The sequence below is a fragment of the Ailuropoda melanoleuca genome, chromosome 1 (assembly GCF_002007445.2).
Source record: "Ailuropoda melanoleuca isolate Jingjing chromosome 1, ASM200744v2, whole genome shotgun sequence".
Taxonomy (NCBI): domain Eukaryota; kingdom Metazoa; phylum Chordata; class Mammalia; order Carnivora; family Ursidae; genus Ailuropoda; species Ailuropoda melanoleuca.
The window spans coordinates 160,062,623-160,083,214 of record NC_048218.1 but is presented as its reverse complement, the minus strand read 5'-3'; the positions used below and the strand labels follow the sequence as shown (position 1 = coordinate 160,083,214).

Here is a 20,592-nt window from a genome sequence, read left to right as displayed (position 1 = left end):
AAAAATGGCTGATTTATCTAGGGGAAAAATAAACTAGAGGTTTAAAAATAAAAAGTGTATTTGATGTCTATTTCTCATCCCCGTCATTCTAGGAAAATATATCCCTCAAAAGAATAACGCCTAAAGAAAAAAAAATAATGCCAGTCTCCCAAGATAATGTAAGAACGATGCCATGACAAAATGATAGAGCCAAAAACACAGAGTGAAAGGCAAGTCACAGATTTGGAGATGTTTGCAATACATCTGTCTGATAAAGGATGCGCGTTTAGAGTCCTTACAAATCTGTAAGAAAAACACTGACAACTCAAAAAATGGGCAAACAACTGGAATAGGCACTTCGTATAAGATTACATCCAGATGGCCAAGAGCATAGAAAAGATGCTCAGCATCAGGCCTTGAGTAAGGAATGCAAAGTTAAAACTACAATGTATTATTGCTATTAACAGCCTGAAGGACAGAGAACAGTTGAAACTGCACACCGCTGGTGGGAGTCTAAGTGGTACAAACACTTTTCAAAACTGCTTGGGAATATCTCCTGAAGGTACACATTACACCCCACAACCCAGCACTTCCACTTCCGAGCAAAGAGGGGTGACGAGTGTCGGGGGACACCTCTGGAAGTTGCCTGTGCCGGCTGACGACTACAAGAATGTTCACGGCTGTGATAAGTCTAAATAGCGAAACACTAGAAGTAACCCCACCATGCATCTACTACGAATGAATAGAGCACGAGCTGTATATGCACACGACAGCATACTAAACAGAAATGAAGAACTGGCCCCGGCAACAACATGGGTGAATCTCGTAAATGCAAGAGAGAAGCTGGACGTACGTCAGTACATCCTGTATGAACGCATCCATCTGACACTGAAACACAGGCAAAGCTAATCTATGGTGAGAGAGGTAAGAGCGGTGGTTTTGTTTGGACAGAAGGGGGAGGGATATACTGACCCCAAGTGTGGGAGATGTGAAGTATTTTTACCTGGGTGGTGACTGTATGGGCATATGGAAAGGGAAAAGCCATCGAGCTGTACACTTCGATCAGTACACTTCACCGTGCGGATGTGATAGCTCAACGGAAGTGAGAGTCCCCTACCTTCTCTTCTGCGGACTGCCCCAGCTCCTCGCGGATCAGTGCGTTCTTGGGCTGCAGCTCCAGCAACGTTCTGAAGAGCGCGTTGGACATCACCGTCAGGAATTCTATTTCAGCATTTGGGTGGAGGCCATACAGTGCTGGGCTTTCTGGAGGAAGCTTCTCCTCTATGTACTGATGGTAGCCCGAGTAATCCAGATCAGGTGGGGCTGCAAATCCCGGTGCCAGCATGAGTTCATCTTCAATCTTCAACCACAAAAGGAAAGGAGTCGGTTATTCCAAGTCTAAGTGGAAATCAATCTTCACATCCTAAGACACTTTGAGAACACTCTTAATAAGAGTGTCCAGAGCAATGCCGGATGGGTAGCAGGCTCTCTAAAATGTTTCACGATGCTTTTGTAATCCATCATCGTGCCCTGTGTGTGGCACTGGGCTGACCTCCGGGGAGGAGTCCCAGGAGCATACTGGAATCCTTGCCCCAAGGAGATGGAGTCTGCAGTTCGCTTGGGGCAACGTGATACACGCACACAAAGGAATGACTGGGTGCCCAACCGTCTACTGCATACCAGTCACCCTGTCACATGCTCCCAGTCACCGATTCTCCCAACCTTAGCAGACATTCTGCAGAGAGAAATCGAGACTCAGGGTAACTTCTCCAGGCAAGAGGTCTGATTTAAATCTTAATTCTGAACTTGCTTTCGTATGACTCTATAGTCTTTGCTTTCCTAATGTGCGTACTTTCCACAATACTGCTTCAAATTATTTTATACACGATACATATGAATTTTATACACACAGAGTTATATGTACATGCACCGAAAAATAGGGCTGTGGGTATGGAACATCGTACAGAGCAGTACATGCAGAGAGTTAGATCAGGGCTACCTCCTCGCCTCTGAGCTACTCGGGGCAGAGGCAGCGTGGCTCGTCTCAAGACCCACAGACCCTGTGACAGCTGCGGGCACATCCTGGTGCTCCGTGGATGAGGCACACGTGCCCAGTGGACGAGAGGCCGGAATGACAAGGCATTTATCACGCGCATCTGCTGCATTACGGCTGGGGGAGAGGGCTGGCATTCCACGGACAGGAAGGTTCTTAACCAAGGCAACGTGGGGAGCAATACCAAACCTAAATATGCGAATGTTGTTCTTCAAAATGTAACAAAAGAATTTACAGACCAGGTTCTCTCACCAGCCATAAACACAGTCAAGTGCTTGTAATTTTCTAGTTCACTCAGCATAATCTCAGATTTTTTCCTAAGCGTTTTTAGTTCCCAGGGGCCATAACCACCTCTGTTTTCATTTTCCCAGTCTCTTTTGCTATAAATTCTATCTAGATATGCTGAAATGTACAGAAGGAGACTTTAAAAACACTCACCTAATGGACCTATTTTATGCCCAGATTTTCTAAATCATTTTCTGAAATTGGGTTTTCCTCTGTAATTGTGTATGTTGAGCCATCTGGTCCCCTCACTCTCAGCCAGAGACAAAGTAAATATTCACAGATTCTTACTCGATACTATGTACTCACCACCTAGTGCACCCCAACAAGCCTTGGAAGCGTAAAACGTTCATCTACCCTAGTTCTTAAGAAACTCCCGGTCTGGTGGGGACGAAGGAAGTGCTTTTCTACACAACCAAGTCATCTGTGAGTACTGACTATTCCTTCTCAGACCCGCAGTCTCTGGTTTCCCAGAGGGCCCGTGCCCTTACAGACTGCCCCGTGGCTGGCTGTGAATTCCAAAAGGCGTTTTTAAATATTTGAGTCGGCATTTCTGTTTTGCCCTAGGAAGATTTCCAAGTTAGTCTAATCTTTCATTTTGTGAGAAACAGCAATCTGGACTAACGAATTTGAGAAGGAGCAACTCGGACCATATCCCCACCAGTATCTATTATTTCACTCATTTATCCGCATTTTCTATCATTTCATATTTATAATGATTTTTATAATCAGATTTTATAAATCAGGATAATCGATTTCTTTTCTCTTTAAAGATTTCACTTATTTGAGAGAGCGCGTGTGCACACACACAAGCAGGGGGAGGGGCAGAGGGAGAGGGAGAGGGAGAAGCAGGCTCCCCGGTGAGCAGAATGTCCAACATGGGACTCGATCCCAGGACGCTGGGACCATGACTTGAGCCAAAGGCAGACGCTTAACTAACTGAGGCACCCAGGCGCCGCCAGAATAACCCATTGCAATCTCACCTGTTCAGGGTGACCGAAACAAAACTGTGCGGGAGATTTCAACTCATGTTATTAGTCTATGAGATGATTTAGTCAAAATAGAGATACGGGCACAAAATACAAAGAATGAAACCAAAAGTTAGAATACATATATACAAACCAAATTTTACTCCCTGCCAACAAGGACGTGGTCCTCCCTGTAAGTGCTCACTAGACTGTCGACAGAAATGTCAAGAGCCAGTTAAATTGTCCTTCAATTAAAGACAGAAAGTTAAAAACAGTTTCAAGCAAAGAAACGCACCAAAAAGTGGAACCACATAAAATGTTACAGCGCCATGGGGACGGGAGGTGTGTGAGGGCCTACTCCTCTAGTGCTATGGGGACGCCAGTGGTCCATGCTTTGCGGAGGGACAGTTGAGCAGTCTTTTTACAAGCACGTAGGGAGTGCCTTTTACATGTTTGTTAATGAGCAAAACAAAAGAAAACCACAAAGGAAAGGCAAGGGCTTGAGGTTTGCAGTCAGCCAGACACGGTTCAGTTGCCGTCCCTGAATGGGTTGCTGGCTGGTGGCCTTAAAAAAGGGCAGTTTATCTGAGTTTCAATCTCGTCAGTGAAATGTTGCTCCTACCACGCGACCTAATGACTGTAGCCGGGGGAATTTAATGACCACGTATGCAAACAGCTAGGCATGTAAGTAGGCTTTTATGTCAGTTTGCATCTTTTCTGTGTCCTAGGAACAGACATGATTATTTCAAGTACATTTTGATTCTCTGGAAGGAAAACTGACAACCTGAGGAATGTTCCACTGTACATTCCTACTATGATGCCAAACAGGCGAAGTTTGAAAAGTGAGTCTTGTTGACATAGGTTCTTATGTATTCGCTTTCTCCTCTAAGAAAGCTGTAAAGATTTCAGTGTGCTCTGGGGGCTCTGTGAATCCTGGTTCTTAATCCCTTTCCACTCAGGGCTTTCCAGAAACGTGGCTGCTTGTTGATGGGGCCACAACAGTAGAGCTCCCTGCATACTGACCACCTGTCTCGCCTTTGGGGAAGGACCTTTGAGGACATTACTGTGACTCCTCAAAGAATCAGTAATTCTAAATAGACATTTCTCCAAAGCAGCTAAATGGATCGCCAACAAGCACACGAAAAGATGCTCAACGTTGTTAGTCTTCATGGAAATGCCAATCAAAACCACAATGGATACCACCTCACACCTACCAGGATGGCTTAAGAAAAAAAAGAAAAGGGTAACAACAGTGTTGGCAACAATACGGAGAGTGTACCTGCCGGTGGGGATATAAAATGGTGCATCCACTTTGGAAAAATAATATGGCAGTTCCTTAAAATGTTACACAGAGCTACAATCTGATCCAACAATTTCACTCCCAGGTACATACCCAGGGGAAATGGAAATGCATGTCCACACAAACACTTATTCTTAAGTCTTCATTAGCAGCATTATTGATAACAGCCAAACAGCATGGAGAAGGAAGAGAAGAATGAAGGGAGGGTAAACAGAAGGGGGAATGAACCACGAGAGACTATGGACTCCGAGAAACAATCTGAGGGTTTAAGAGCGGAGGGGGGTGGGGGAATGGGCTAGCCCAGTGATGGGCAGGCATTAAGGAGGACACGTATTGTATGGTGCACTGGGTGTTATATGCAAACAATGAATCATGGAACATTGCATCAAAAACTAAGGATGTACTGTATGGTGACTAACATAATAAAAAATTGAAAAAAAAAAAGCCAGAAAGTAGAAACAACCCAAATGTCCATCAACTGATAAATGGATAAAGAAAATGAGTCCATACAATGGACTAGGATTTGGCCCTAACAAGGAAGCAATAATATATACTATAGCACAGATGAACCTTGAACACATGATGTTAAATAAAAGGTAGCAAATACAGAAGGCTGCATATTGTATCATTCTGTTTATATAAAATGTCCAGAATGGACAAATCCAGAGACAAAAAGTAGATTAGTAGCTGCCTGGGGCTGGGGAGTGGAGGAGAGGACGGTGAGTGACCCCTAATGGGTACAGGGTTTCTGTGGGGGGTGATGAGGTGTCAAACAGACCGGTGATAGCCGCACAGCTGGGAATAGGCTTAAAGCCTTCGGATTGTCCAAGTGGGGTCGGTAAACTTCCATTTGAATTTGTCTCAACAAAGCTATTTGAAAAAACGGTGTTGTGCTCAAAGAGAACGAGACTCCACATCATGAAAAAAACAAACCATCAAGGACTTGCAGTCATTTTTGCAGAAATCAGTGTCAGCACAATTATTAGGCACTGGGAAAGCCAGCATCCTGCCACTGGGCTGACTCTGTAGGATAGTGGTCCTTCTGACCTTTCGCTTTCTGGTATTTCATGAAACACCTGCCTCCCCTGCCGCCTCCCCGAGTAGTCTTGCTTATGGCAAGAAGCTCCCAATCCCGTGTGAGTCTACACAAGTGCATTTGCCCTTGGCTTTTGGAGTAAAAAAGGCCATGGCCCCAAAGTGCTGTAAGGGACTTTCAGGAATTACTCAAGGTTAAACTATCATCACGATGTCTTCAGAGCTGACAGGTACCAGAGTGATTTTCTAGACAGTACCTTCATTTTGCAAATCAATAAACTGAGGCACGAGGAGGTCCCGCACAAAGCTGGACAGCATGTTAGTGGCAGACCGAGAACCCAGAGCTCTGGGCTCCCGGCCTGCCCGGTTTTGTTCACGGCAGCGCCCCATGCCGCCCACGGCACATGCCCAGCGCAGTGTGAGTCAGTGGTTCGGTGACTCGCGCTCCCTATACTACAAACAGATCAGCATTTCAACCGACGCAGTGTGCTGCAGGCAGACGGCGGTCTGTGGCGTCCGACTGCGAGTTCGAATCCTGGGCTAGCTACTCACCGACTGTTTGACCTCTGGGGATCTGGGTTTCTTTTCTGATTACAGGGGATATTAATACCTACTTGGCCGGATGAGTGCACAGAAGAAATAATACACATGAGATGTGTATTACTGACCCCTGGCACAGAGCAAGGGCTTAATAAATAGTTTCCGTTGTTAAAATCACAGATTAAATCTAGTCAAGTATGAGATATCATGAAAATTTATACTTAATAATAAAAGACCTTCCATTTATGAAGCATGTTGTTCTAACACTGTATCAATGTTTAAACCTAACAATAAACCCATGAAATGGGCCATTTTTGTTTGGTAGACAATGAAACTGAGGCTCAGGGGAGGTGTCTAAAATCCAGACAAATACAGACAGAACTGAATGTGACCCCTACTATTATTTTGGATTTCAAAGCCCAGCCTCCCAATTATTACTCTATATTACCAGAGGAGTTCTTAATATATGACAACTTTCAGGTGACCTGATACCTTCTTTTCCAAAAGTGATTTTCTGTGTTCCCCGCTTAGCACGGCCAAGTACCTGCCTTAGATGAGAGAACAGTAGTAATAATAATTCCCCAACTCTGGCCAGAGACCTTGAAGGCACATTGCCGTCAGGGAGCCCTCTCCTGGTGCAACCCTCACTTACGCAGCAAGAAACCCACCCATCCTCCGAACAGGACAATACCAGCTAAAGGCATCCCGAGCAGAGCTTCCACACCGTTAAGGAGCTGCTTTTCTGACCATGTTTCATGCAATCAGAGATACTCATTTCTAAGTAAGGGAACCAACGTGAGAAGCGGTGCGAAGCTGTCCCACAGGTGCACAGGTGTCAGGGCAAGCTCCTACTATACACGGCAAGAGGAGGACACACTTGCACGAGAACAGCAGCACTCGGACACCGAGTCAGCAAGGGTTCTAGCTTCCTCTGTTGAGAAGGTGGCTCTGCCCGGGGAGGACGCAAGACAGCAAGCGAAGCGTGAGCCTGAAAACATCAGCAGATCTGCTGGGGGGCTGCACACCTACATTTCTCACGGGCTCGTGCACACTCCGGGGCTGCCCCCCAGCGTCATCATCTGTATTTGTCGTACGGCTATTTGAATGGGAGTTCAGACTCGTGAGGGTTAATGGACTGTCTAGTTTGGCAACGGTCACTCGCTCCCTATCCTCGGGCCCGAGCCGAGAGGGAATGTCAGCATGAGCTTCTCACTCTGCCCCGTGACCTCCACCAGCATTCGGAGAAATCGACCTCCATAAAGGTCGCGGGCCTGATGCTGTTTATATTTCCCATCTCCATGGTAACCTGCTCCCAGACCTCTTCTGAGGAGTGACTTCCAATTGCAGTAAATTGGAAGTGTCTTTCTGACCTGTGAAATCCTGCTCATTAGAACTAAGGAAAGACCGGGAGACTCACAGCAAAGGAAATAAATAATGGTCACGTGGCAGGAAAGGTGGTTTGGTGGTGTTTTGTTTTGTTTTTTTTGGCATTGTCTCCAAATTGTTTAACATTAATAGTAAAAAACAAAATCTGTCCTCAAATTTCTGTGTTAGACTACAGATAATACACCACATTTTCTAAGACATGATTATTCTCAAAATGGACTCAAGGAAGGGGATCAAAACTATGTAATACTTTTATGACATGAAGTTCTCAGAGACATCATCAACAGGAGCTTGCGTAAACTATTAAAAAATAGAGCACTGCTTATTTTTTTTGCAGTCCTTACCATGCAATATTAGTTTCAAGTGTATAATATAGTGATTCAACATTTCCATACAACACCCGTGCCCCTCCCAAGTGCCCTCCTCAGTCCCTGTCACCTGCTTCACCCATCCCCCATCCCCCTTAACCATCAGTTTGTCCTCTTTAATGAAAAGGCTGTTTCTTGGTTTGCTTCTTTTTTCCCTGTGCTCATTTCTTTTGTAAATTCCTACATGAGTGAAATCATATGGTACCTGACTTTCTCTGACTTACTTCGCTAAGCATTATACTCTCTAGCTCCATCCATGTCCTTGCGCATGGCAAGATTTTCATTCCTTTTTATGGCTGACAGTCCATTGTTCTATATACGCCACTGCCTCTTTATCCATTCGATGGACACCTGGGCTGTTTTCACAATGTGGCTATTGTGGATAATGCTGCTATAAACATTGGGGTGCATGTGTTCCTCTGAAGTAGTATTTTTGTATTTTCTGGGTAAATTCCTAGTGGTGCAATTGCTGAATCACAGGATAGTTATTATTATTATTTTTAACGTGTTTATTTGAGAGAGAGTGAGTGCATGCGCAGGGGTGGGGGATAAAGGGAGAGGGAGAGGGATAAGCAGATTCCTGCTGAGAGGGGAGCCCGATATGGGGCTCAATCCCAGGACCTTGAGATCACAACTCGAGCTGAAGTCAGATGTTTAACCAACTGAGCCACCCAGGCATCCCTCATTGGGTAGCTCTATTTTTAACTTTTTGAGGAAACTTCAAACTGTTTTCCAGAATGGCTGTACCAGCTGGCATTCCCACCAACCGTACAGGAGGGTTCCCCTTTCTCCACATCCTCACAAACACCTGCTGTTTCTTGTGTTGCTGATTTTAGCCATTCTGACAGGTGTGAGGTGACAGCTCATTGTGGTTTTGATTTGTGTTTCCCTGATGCTCAGTGATGTTGAGCAGCTTTTCACGTGTCTGTTGGCGATCGGTATGTCTTCTTTGGAAAAATATCGATTCATGTCTTCTGCCCATTTTTTAATTGCATTATTTGTTTTTTGAGGGTTGAATTCTAGAAATTCTTTTTATATTCTGGCGACTACTAACCCTTAATCAGATATGTCATTTGCAAGTATCTTCTCCCAGTCCATAGGCTGCCTTTTAGTTTTATTGAATGTTTCTATCCTATGGAGGAGCTTTTTATTTTGATAAAGTCCCAGTAGTTTATTTTTGCCTTTGTTTCCCTTGCCTCAGGAGACATATCTAGAAAGAAGTTGCTCTGGCTGATGTCAAAGAAGTTACATGGCACTACTTTTAACATAGTTGGTATCTTGTTCAAGCGGGAAAAGAGCATGGTGTAGGGTGCCCTGGGTTTCCATGAAATACTCAGGCAATGGCCATGAACACGGAGGCCTTTAGAGAGACAGCATGAGGAAAGCGTGGCCACCACTTTCAGCTACTTCAATAGGGAAACAGGGACTGAGCACTTTTGCCAGAAACACAGCCCTGGGTACAACGGACCGGCTGTTTGGTCTTTGCAGACATGGGGTGGTTAAGACGAGAACTCAACCCAGTACAGGGGGTGCTCTGCCCCCACCTCCCAGTTGGGAGAACTGGGTTCTCGCATCCCATTTTTCCTGAGCACGTATTTAAGAGTTAATTATCAAAATTGAGAATACTCCATGGCTTCTGCGACAGGGAAGAAACTAAAGATTTCACTTATTTTAGAACCCTCAAATTGAAATCAATACACCTGTCTTCTGGCTGGAGCTCTTTTTGCCCAAAGTAACGGATGGACCCGGGGCTCGCCATGCCTCAGTCTCTCTCTACAAAACAGCTTAACAGCGTCCGTTCTGCGTACCTCTCAGCGTTATTTCTAAGATCCAGTCAGTCAGTTTATGTGAGGGTCCTTCGCCTGGGCACAGAACATGAGAACACACACAGAAATCACCAAGGAGGTCTTATTGAAGCAGATTCGGATGTCACAGATCTGAGATGGGGCCCAAGACTGCATTTCTGGGGCACCTGGGTTAAGGATCCGACTCTTGGTTTCGGCTCAGGTCATCATCTCAGGGCCATGGGATGGCGCTCCGTATCGGGACCCACGCTCAGAGGAGAGTCTGCTTGACGAGTCTCTCTCTCTCTGCCCCTTCCCCCCTCACATGCCTGCTCTCTCTCTCTCTCTCTCAGATAAATAATAAATCTTAAAAGAAAAAAAAAGACTGCATTTCTAACAAACTTTCAAACTCTATGACAGTGGACCAGAATATACTCTCAAAAGGCCAAGATTCCTCAATAATATTTAAGAAGTATTTATATAGTGAATTTAGTTAAAAATTTTTTCTTACTTGACAGGCACCTGGCTGGCTCAGTCAGAGAAGCATGTGACTTTTGATCTTGGGGTTATGAGTTCAAGCCCCGTGTTGGGTGTAGAGATGAAATAAATAAAACTTAAAAAAAATTTTTTTTTCTAAATTCTTACTAGGATTTTCTCCTCTGTAAAATGAATTATAGTATCTTACCAGGGATGGATTCATGAATTCTTCCAAATACGCCCGACACAGTTTACGATCCCAGTCATCGGTGATGTGGCCTCCATACATGATCTCACCAAAGAGGTAACGGAGGTCTTCCCATGGGACCTGGGAGGGATAGCACACAAATGTTCATTGCCAGGCCCAGTGCATCTGCCTCAGAGAGGCCAGTTAGCAGTATATGCCTCTCTCCAAGCCCCTTTAACACCATGTTCCCCCAAATCCCCATCAACGGGAGCATTTAAAAGAGGCTCAGAATGGTCTGGGCTTCTCCATAGAATTTCTGGACAGAATTGCTTTCAGTGTGTTTTAGTACATTCGGTGAAAATTCACTAACACTGAACTTTGAATGCAGATTTTAAAGCAATTTTTCCTAGAACATGCCATGCAGGGAAACTTTATAAACTCAAAATCTCAACCAAAAATCAAAAGAAGTATTATTTTGCAGGGCCTTTGAGGTATGTCATGTTTTTATGATCTAACAGCAGGTTTTATAATCTCGTTTAGGCAAATAAAAAAAAAACCTTCTACAAGTTGAATTTGGGGTATATTTAGGATACCATCCACTTGCAAAAATCCAAGCAAACCGATCCCCTTGCTGCAGACTGATCTGAGGGCTTGGTTTATGGCCTGATTGGCCTCCTCCGTGACTGTTCTAAGGGTTCTAACGAATGACTCTACCAAGTGGTATTCCAGAAATAACGGTATCTCCTCTCTATTTGGCTTAGCGGATTTGCAGCCTCTCCCTGCTACCCTTTAGCTTCCTCTGGGTTTGCAAAACATGCCAGTCTGTGATGAAGCCTTTCTAGACAGGAACCTTTATACCCTCAGGGGCAGTAGATTGCCTCCCAACAGTTCAAGTAAAAACTTAATTATAGCCTTCCTTGGCTGCATGATGTGACAGAACAAGTAAAACTGCTTCAACTGTTCCAATGTACTGGTTACAAGTTTATTTGAATTTGAATAAATGAACCTCAATGAGGTCTGTCTTTTAAGCTGGTCTGAGGTGAGTGAGAAATGAGAGAGAAGTGAGTGGACTGAAGCAGGCTCCCTGAACCACGCTCATAGACCGGACGGGTGACAGAGACCTCTTCATTTCACTTCTCTGAGTGCCTCTTACTAAGACCTGCTGTACATTCTACCAGCAGATACGTATCGCCCTCAAGATTTTCCTGAGCTAGGGCTCTATTCTTTTCAATAACTGACTCTCTTACCCCAAATCCTGATCTTGGTTTTTTGAACATATACCTTCTGAAAAGGGCATTTTGTACCATCAGCCTCTGTGAACATAACCTAATTCCCAAATCCTGGTCACTGGCTTCACCACGTGTGGGGAATGACTTGGGTGTAGACATCTGAGAGAGGACAGAGAGTTCAAAACCGCGAGCTGTGTTGCTCCTGGAACACCAGAGGGGGCAGCAGCACACCACCATTCCCTTGGGCCACCGTGGGGTCACTGTGGGGTGGCCAAGGCCGGGGATGTGAGAGCCAGGGCCACACAGAGGAGTCCGCTCCTTTCTCCCCATCATTTCTAGCTCGGCTCTGTACAGGAGTCAGCTGGGATGGGATAAAAATCCTTGTCTCCGCCTCAGGGGACAGTCATGAAGGACTTGTATAAGAGAATTAAGTGGTCCATTTTACTTTCTACCCAGAACTATTATAACAGTCAATTTGACCTGCAATATTTTACACAAAATGTGTTAAGATCAACTCAAAATATTATTTATTATGAAGATCAAAATATGCTCAAATTTTGTATATTTAAAAAAGGAGAGATACGTGAGCGCCTGGGTGCCTCAGTCAGTTAATGTCTGCTTTCCGCTCAGATCATGATCCTGGAGTCCCGGGATCAAGTCCCGCACTGGGCTCCTTGCTCGGCAGGGAGTCTGCTTCTCCCTCTGCCCCTCACCCTGCTCGTGCTTGCACGCTCTCTCTCAAATAAATAAAGAAAAAAATTTAAAAAAATGATAGATGTGGAATGTTGATCATCACATACCATATTAAAGCCACTTTTTTTTTTTAAAGATTTTATTTATTTATTTGACAGAGATAGAGAGAGCCAGCGAGAGAGGGAACACAAGCAGGGGAGTGGGAGAGGAAGAAGCAGGCTCCCAGCGGAGGAGCCTGATGTGGGGCTCGATCCCAGAACGCCGGGATCACGCCCTGAGCTGAAGGCAGACACTTAACCGCTGTGCCATCCAGGAGCCCCAGCCACTTTTTTTGAATACAACTTGCTCAAAATATGTTCCTTGGGAGAACACGCCATGTTATATACCAAGTGTACATATTCTGATAGGCGTCACATCACCTTTGAAGCTTGAGAAAACTTATTTGGTAACAAAAATTGTAACAATGGCTACCAAAAGAACATAAAGCAACCCTCTATGCACAGAAACACAGATGAGTCATTTTAAAGGTCCTTTACAGAAAGTGTGGCCCAGAGCATAACATCTGGTTTTGACAAATGTATCTCAATTTTAACAGATTTAACTGAATGGAAGAAGTTTCCTTTATGAAGACTAAGCCAGAAAATTCTTACAGATGGTTCTTCCTGTTTGAAATCCAATCATTGGGTTTCTAAGAGTTTTCACAAATGTTCTTGATGAAGCATTCCCATTCCCATCTGTAAAACACATTTTAGCTATGAGATAAAATCATTTATCTACCTTTAACTTCCAATCAAGGGGAACATTACTGAGAAAGTCACAACAAGGTGGCATCCTTAATACATAATAATGACATATGCAGGAAATGCACCATTATTTATACATGTGACGCGCTGTAAATTGCTTCCATCCTAAGAACTAATTGTAGTGATTATTAATGCAGTGTTATGAACTGTCAGAATTGCTGTATGTAATTACATTTGTGCAAATGCTTCATTACCTGCCTAATGAATCTGGCATATATGCACATGTAAACCACTGTTTTTGTTAACATAATGAAGGACATTTTTTTTCTTTTTTCTTTTTTTTTTTTGCACTAAGCTGCTGATGTAGGACTGGTTTGACCTATCTTATGAAGTTCGAGCATCCGCTGCTGGAAAACCTTTGATCTGGTGTATTTTCACACTCGGCAGAAGATGCATGTACAGTGTCAGCTATTTCAGTAATAGCTTCAAAAGAGAAATTATGGTCCACCTGATAGTGGCCGGAGACTGACAGATTCAGTACACTCTTTGGAAGAGGTTATCTGACCACCGGCACTTACGTGAGGGTTTGCCTCTAAGTAGTTGTAGAGGACGTTGGCGCAAATGGTGAGGTCTCCAGGACTGAAGGGGTAGCTACGGCTCCAGCCTCGGGGGCCAAACCTCAGTCTTCCGGCCACACAAGCGTGGAAGTAGCAGAGAGAAAAGAGGATGCTTTTAAACTCCTGCTCCTTGGAGCACACCTCAAGGGTATCCTAGGAGGAAAGGAAAATATTTGGTTACACTTCTGCACGGTTTCCAAGGGTAAGGGTCTGCATGCTCAATGACCTTGTATCTAACTTTGAGAGAGATCTAGGACAGGGGTACCAGGCAGCTTTAAGCACAGCTGTCTATCCTATTGGTGCGTAATAGGAGACTGACCACTCGGCGTTTTCTAGTCTGTTAATTTAAGAGGAATGCTTTCTCTGTGCTTCAGTTATTTTACCGAATGCTTCTAAGTTCACTAGAAAATGACAAAATTCATTCTGAGCAGTGATGACACTGCTTGACATCATTTTCCCCTGCAAAATTCTCCTTGAAAAATCTAGCTGACTGAAGGACACTGTCTTCGTTTCATCAGCGTAGCGGAATACTACTTAACCCCCAGCCCTCCATTTCCTCTGGTTTCATATTCATCCAGATCACCTGGGCACATGGCCACCCATCAAAAAACCATTTCCCATCCTCTCTCGAAGCCAGATGTGCCATATGACCGAGTTCTTGCCGAAAGAATTTGAGCAGAAGTGATGTGTACAATTTTCATGTCATTTACTTAAAAGGAAGTTGCTTGTCTGGGTCATCACTCTTTTCCCTTCTCTGTAGGCTAGACGTGAAGATGACCAGACAACCACGGAAGCCGTGAGTGAGTTCCAGCTTGCGCGTGTGGCTGAGCTCATGAAACAGAGCTCCCCCTTATATGTGAGAGAAGTCATCTTATTTGGATCACTGGAATTCTGTAGGGTACCTGAGCTAATATGATCACCCTGGCAAATGTTTCCTTCCAACGAACTTAAAGTAGCATTCATTGCGGGGTGGAGAGAACGGCATATGGAGGACTAGAAAACACACACCCTGTAGACTAGATCTGTAACATTTTTTTTGAAATTGCAAAGGGAAATTAAGTCCTGGCATGCTGGTATGGTTATGGCTCCCACAGCCATAAAATCAAAAGGTGAACGACAGCCATCCAATCTCTGTCTTAAAGGCAGTAGTACTTTATTCTCAGATTCGGCAGTTCTGTGAGGCAAACAAGGACTACTTGAACTGATGTTGGGCAGTGGAGGAAGATAAGGCCACCGCTGTACCTTCTTGCCTTGTCCTTTAAAATGGCCCAATTATAGCCAGTCTACATTGAAAATGAATCTAACAACTTGGGCCATCTACCAAATATATTTAGCACCTTTCAGGCGGGAGTTCAGATCTGGTCTTCCAGGAATCTTCTAGTTAAAGTCTAAACCAAACCAAGACTAGATTTGTTCTCTTGTTCTAAGACTAGAAGAAGCTTTTTAGATTCTTAGTGTATCACTTCCATCAGAATCCAGGGTTATTTCCAAATATAGTTCAAGAACTGACCAGGCCATCCACAGTGTGGACTCGACTACATCACTAGGTCATTCGAAAGCACTAGGCCATTTCTAGGTAATTTATGAGGCTTGAAGATACACAATCATTAAATGTAACCTTTCCACAACTAAACATGAAATAAAAGATAAGCTCATGAAAGAAGAAAATAGAAAACATGAAATTGGAATTAATCTTGAAGACTATAAAAATATATTAGCAATATATATAATTATATATATATAATTATATGTAAGAAATTTCTGGGAGATGAAATAGAAATTTCAAACTTTTACTTAGGAATTATGATCTAAGAAGTCACCTAATACCTCTCTGAATAACATATAGTCCACAGAAAACCAAGGTACTATAATAACTAAGTACATTAATTCCATAAATATTTCATAACTGATTTAGTTTTATCCTCAGCACTAAAAAAAAAAAAAATTATACACCTTGGGCACCTGGATGGTTCAGTAGGTTAAGCATCCAACTCTTGATTTCAGCTCGGGTCATGATCTCAGGGCTGTGAGATGGAGCCCCACCACTGGGTTCCGTGCTGGGCATAGGAGCCTGCTTAAGATTCTCTCTCTCTCTCTCTTTCTCTCCCTCTGCCCCTCCCCCATCTGATCCCACCCTCAAAAAAATTAGAACTTAATGCCCATTTCATTACGCTCTGATAATATAAATGCCACTGAATCAAGCTTTTCTAATTATGGAAAAAGTATGAGTCTACCTAACATTCTGCATTTGAGGTCAGTTGTATTTTTACAAACCGAAAGATGAGCAAATTACTATCAGAAAATACACAAACAGCACTGTGAACAGAGAACAGGCATCCACATTCACAAAGCAGTGTTGTATGCCCATAGATACCAATTTTACATGCACGACTACCACTTATTTGTTTCTGCTGCAAATCTTACAGAAAAAGAAATCTAGGAGCGTCTGGGTGGCTCAGTCGGTTCAGCGTCCAACTTTTGATTTTGGCTGGGGTCATGATCTCCGGGTCGAGGAACGGGGCCCTGTTTTGGGCTCCGTGCTGAGGGTAGGGCCAGCTTGAGATCCTCTCTCCCTCTGCCCCTTCCATGCCTCCCCTAGCATGTGCTTGCTCTCTCTTTCTCAAAAAAAAAAAAAAAAAAATCTGTATCTTATTTTAAAAATGTGGTTATTATCTGGGTATGAAAGGAGCCTAAACAGTAGCCCCTTATGCCATCTTCCAGAGGCAGGTGCTGAGCTGAAACACACAGGGAGACAGGACCCTGTAAGAAATGCTTCTTTACATCTCAATCACTTAATGATTGCATTTACATACATATTCTGGAATGTTCAGGAGATAAAGGACTAATATTAAACTTGTTCATTATAAACATACATATCAAAGTTCAAAGGTAAATTCTGACTTGGGTGTAAAATTAAAAATACAGACTTAATTGAGTTGACTTTTGAAGCATGCAAAACAAAAACACCCCAAGAGAAGAGTTCATTTGTGCAGATCTCTTGGGTGATTTTCTCATCTGAGGAGGGCGCCCAGACAATACGAGTGACTGGGACTTGTTTCCCTAACCCAATTGAGTACCCAAGGTAGATGGCATTCACTACCCTTTGTCCGTGTCACAAGCCTCAGCTACATGAGACCACAGCAGCAACACAGAACACCCAGCATGATACAAGCAGCATGGCAAAGTGGGAAGCCTGTGGTACAGATCACCAACTGCCAGTCCGAAAATGTCCTGTTGCTGACTTTTAGCTGGGCATATGGCTGCCCAAGATAAACTGGCTGTTCCCAGCCTCTCTTGCAGGTCGGTAATGCACTGTGACTACGTAAAACCAGTGAGATGCAAGAAGTATGATGTATTCACTTGTAGGAAGCATTTTTTTAAAAAAAAGAAAGCAAACATGTGCCCAGGGTCATCTTCTTTTTTCCTCTTTCATCCTACTGTCAGGAACATGGATGTGGGGGATGCCACCTGGGACCCTGGCAAGCCCATTCCAGAAACAGTGAACTGTAAAAGAACTAGACCGATGACAACTTCATGTGACACAGTGAGCTCTGAATGACCTACCTCCAGAGTTCTGATGTGGCAGAAATACTTCTTTAACCTTTTCCCAGCTACAGTTGTCTCATGCTTCCTTCACAGGTAGCCACGCATTATTCTAACTGGGAATGTACTCACAGATGACCGCGGAGTACAGGTTAATACCCTTGAATTACATCATCTGAACAAAACCGACATTTTATTTTCTAACATAAGGACAGGTCAACATTCATAAGACTATTCTAAAATTTTTAGATTTTCTTTAGAGTTTTTGTTGGGTAGGTTTTGGTTGTAAGAGGTCTGATAGGAAATTTATTAAAGAAATAACTTTGATTATCCTTGCTTTTGCTACTTCTGATCAAAATTAGTCTTAATACTTCAGAGGATCCTTTCGACTAGATAAATATTTCCCCTTGAAGTACTTAAGAGTCCTTCCAATAGCTGTCATCTTCAGTTAATCTAGGTGGCTTTCCAGCTAATAGTCAAAAGAATGGATATTTTCATGAATAAACTAGAACAGGGAAGGGATTCATGCTTAGGCTTTGAGGGATCTGTTCATCCCTATCATGATATGCAACAAATTTTTCAACATGCCTTTCCCTGGGGAGAGTGTCCGTAGTTTTATCAGATTATCAGAGAGGTCCTTACCCCAAAAAAGCTGGAGGACTATTGGGGTGAAGCATATTTGTTCATGGTATGCTCACTTTTCACAAATACAGATAATTGTCCTATGGGGTTGGATAAATCCTATTTAAATAAATCAAGTTCCTGTTCTGTATTTACTTTGGGAGAGAGGTTGAGAATGTCCTTAAGTGGTCCAAAATTATCAACGGAGGGATTAAAAAAAGATACATGTCTGCCATGGTTCACGAAAGAAAACATACGTGCAACTATGCAATACAAAGAGATTTCTTGAGTGCTTTGTTTATACAGTCTACCTTGTTTATATACCTGTTTATATAGGCTATAAATTAATTACTTAAGTAGGTAATTAACTGTATTCTTTGAAACTGTAATCTCAGGTGGCCAATTATCATAATTCCTTCATAATGTTGGCTTGAGTATTGGCCCAGAAGATACTAGTGAAGAATGACAATATTTCTAACAGGAGGTTTAATATTTATACCAAACCATTTGCATTTCCTCTTCAGGGTCCATTCTACTTCTCCTAATAATAATAATACCATTTCCTGGTGTGCCTGGGTGGCTCAGTTGGTGAAACATACTGCTGTCCATCTCGGCTGGGGTCGTGATTTCAGGGTCATGAGGTGGAGCCCTGCATGGGGCTCTGTGCTGGGCATGGAGCCTGCTTAAGATTCTCTCTCCCTCTCCCCCTCCCCCAACCCCTCCCTTGTACTCTCTCTCTCTAAAACAAACAAAATACCGTTTCCCAAGGATGGCTAAGAAATCAGAGGGAATGGCAACTCAGAGAAACAACAACAAAGGAAACTTGTTTGAAAGACTTGATTATGATTCAGATAGCTGGGATAATTGGCACAAGGAGAATAATAATAGGAGTATTTATGTTTGTATTATTTATTTTGCAAGGAAATGAAAGTATAAATTAGGCGGCAACATGGATATACTGGGAGATGATTTAAGCTTACTAACATCAAAAGCAGATCTAAAACTGAATATTATACTGGAACTCCTCCCGTCATTACTATTGTTGCTGTCCTCAGTTAACAGCAACTGGACTAAAAGTGGCTTCTTCTCTTCCTGCGGTAAGAGATACTGGTTGGCCATGTTTGTCTTCAATAAGCAGGGTCCTCAGAGAGGGATGTTATTGGTTCTCCTTAAACATGTGAATGCAGTATTTTTTTTTTTTAAGATTTTATTTATTTGAGAGAGAGAGCATGTGTGTGAGTCCGAGTGAGGCGGATGAAGGGGGGAGAGGGAATCTTAAGCAGACTCCATGCCCAGCGCAGAGCCATGGGGCTCCATCTCACGACCCTGAGACCAGGACCTGAGCCGAAACCAAGAGTCAGATGCTTACCCGACTGAGCATGTGGCTGTAGTTTTAAGGCAAAAGATAGATTTTCTAGTCACTGGAATAGGGAACGACACGGGGATCCTTTCAAGAGATTAAACCACACACTGCGATTTCACTGTGTCCCTCTGCACGAGACGCACGCATAGCTAATGGCCCCGTGGTTTTGTGAGACGACCCTGACTTTGCCAGGCTTCTGCTTTCTTACCTGATCAAAGTTGTAGAGGGCGGCATGCAAATTGGCCAGCATTCCCATGGGCGGTTCATTAGTAATTTTAATGGAATTTTCCAGGAGTCCTTGAGGGATGATGTGCTCATGTGGTGTAGGTGCAGATTCGGCACTCATGAAAACCCGGTAATCTCTGTGGCCTCCTTGGCTGAATTTTTCAAGGAGTTTCTCCAAGGTTCCTAGCCACTTGGCTACCAAATGGACATTCTGAAAACAAACAGTATGGCTTATAATTCTGGTGAAACTGAAGTATATTACTTAAATGATGGAATCACATTTTCCTATATATCAATGTGTAGAAAACTCAGAGAACCAGGATTTAATTTTTCCTGTATTATCACGTTGGGGAACAAAACAAAGCATCAAAACATGACCTCACGTGAACAAGTGTACGGTTCCAAACCACCACAGCTATCTTTGCAAATCCAAATCTCCTCCCAACACACTTAGCCACCTGCCAATCACCTCTGAGATGGAGTTCCTGACACTTTTCTTTGTTACAGTTCAAACTCATTTATGGAGACTTGGCTGGTTAGTTTAATCAAGTATAAAAACTAAAAGCCAGAAATGTACCTCATCACCCACTTCATTGTTTCTGATACCCACCTCCTCTACTCAACGCCTACTCATTAGTATATGAACTCCAAAGGATGTGAGGGGTGAATAGCTAGCCGAAAAAGAAATCACTCTTTGTTAAGATGCTCTGTGGATCCCTGACAGGTTCATTTCTTTAAACCCTAGAACTGTCAAAATCATGAAATAAACAAATGTCACCACCATCACTTCTTGATTTTCAGTTTTATGATTCACAATTCTCCAACCCTCCAATCCTAAACACCCATAGAGTACATGGTAGTTGGTGTTGTGAGACAGTATGAAGGCCCTACCCTCACACGCTCTCTGGCTCTGGAGACGTCCTTAATATAGTGATTGCAACATCACACCAGGAATATGTAGTTACTTCCAGCCAAGAAAAACATTTACTATTATAAAAGGTACAAAAACCCAAAGAATAAAGGCAAATAGGGAATGGAATGGTAATGTAGGTATCTCTCTTTGAAACAGTTCTAAGAGGATCTATGTCAATTTATTGTTCACATTATGAGGCTTTTTCTTCCTTTGGCAAATACTGAACATGGGTAGGTGTTGTAGCTGAACTGTGTCCCCCCAAATTCAAATGTTGGAAGTCCTAACC

At 43.3% G+C, this 20,592-nt stretch overlaps 1 protein-coding gene across 1 annotated transcript in view; it reads right to left on the bottom strand.

Annotated features, from left to right (window-relative positions):
* The window catches only part of DNAH11 (dynein axonemal heavy chain 11), a 323,435-nt gene that overhangs the window by 10,933 nt on the left and 291,910 nt on the right, over positions 1-20,592 (bottom strand). The window contains exons 77-80 of the mRNA XM_034643547.1: positions 19,377-19,604; positions 13,603-13,794; positions 10,381-10,500; positions 1,097-1,339 (exon numbers count right to left, since the gene is read on the bottom strand). Of these exons, the coding sequence (XP_034499438.1) occupies positions 1,097-1,339; positions 10,381-10,500; positions 13,603-13,794; positions 19,377-19,604 (783 nt within the window). The remainder of the gene's footprint in view (positions 1-1,096; positions 1,340-10,380; positions 10,501-13,602; positions 13,795-19,376; positions 19,605-20,592) is intronic.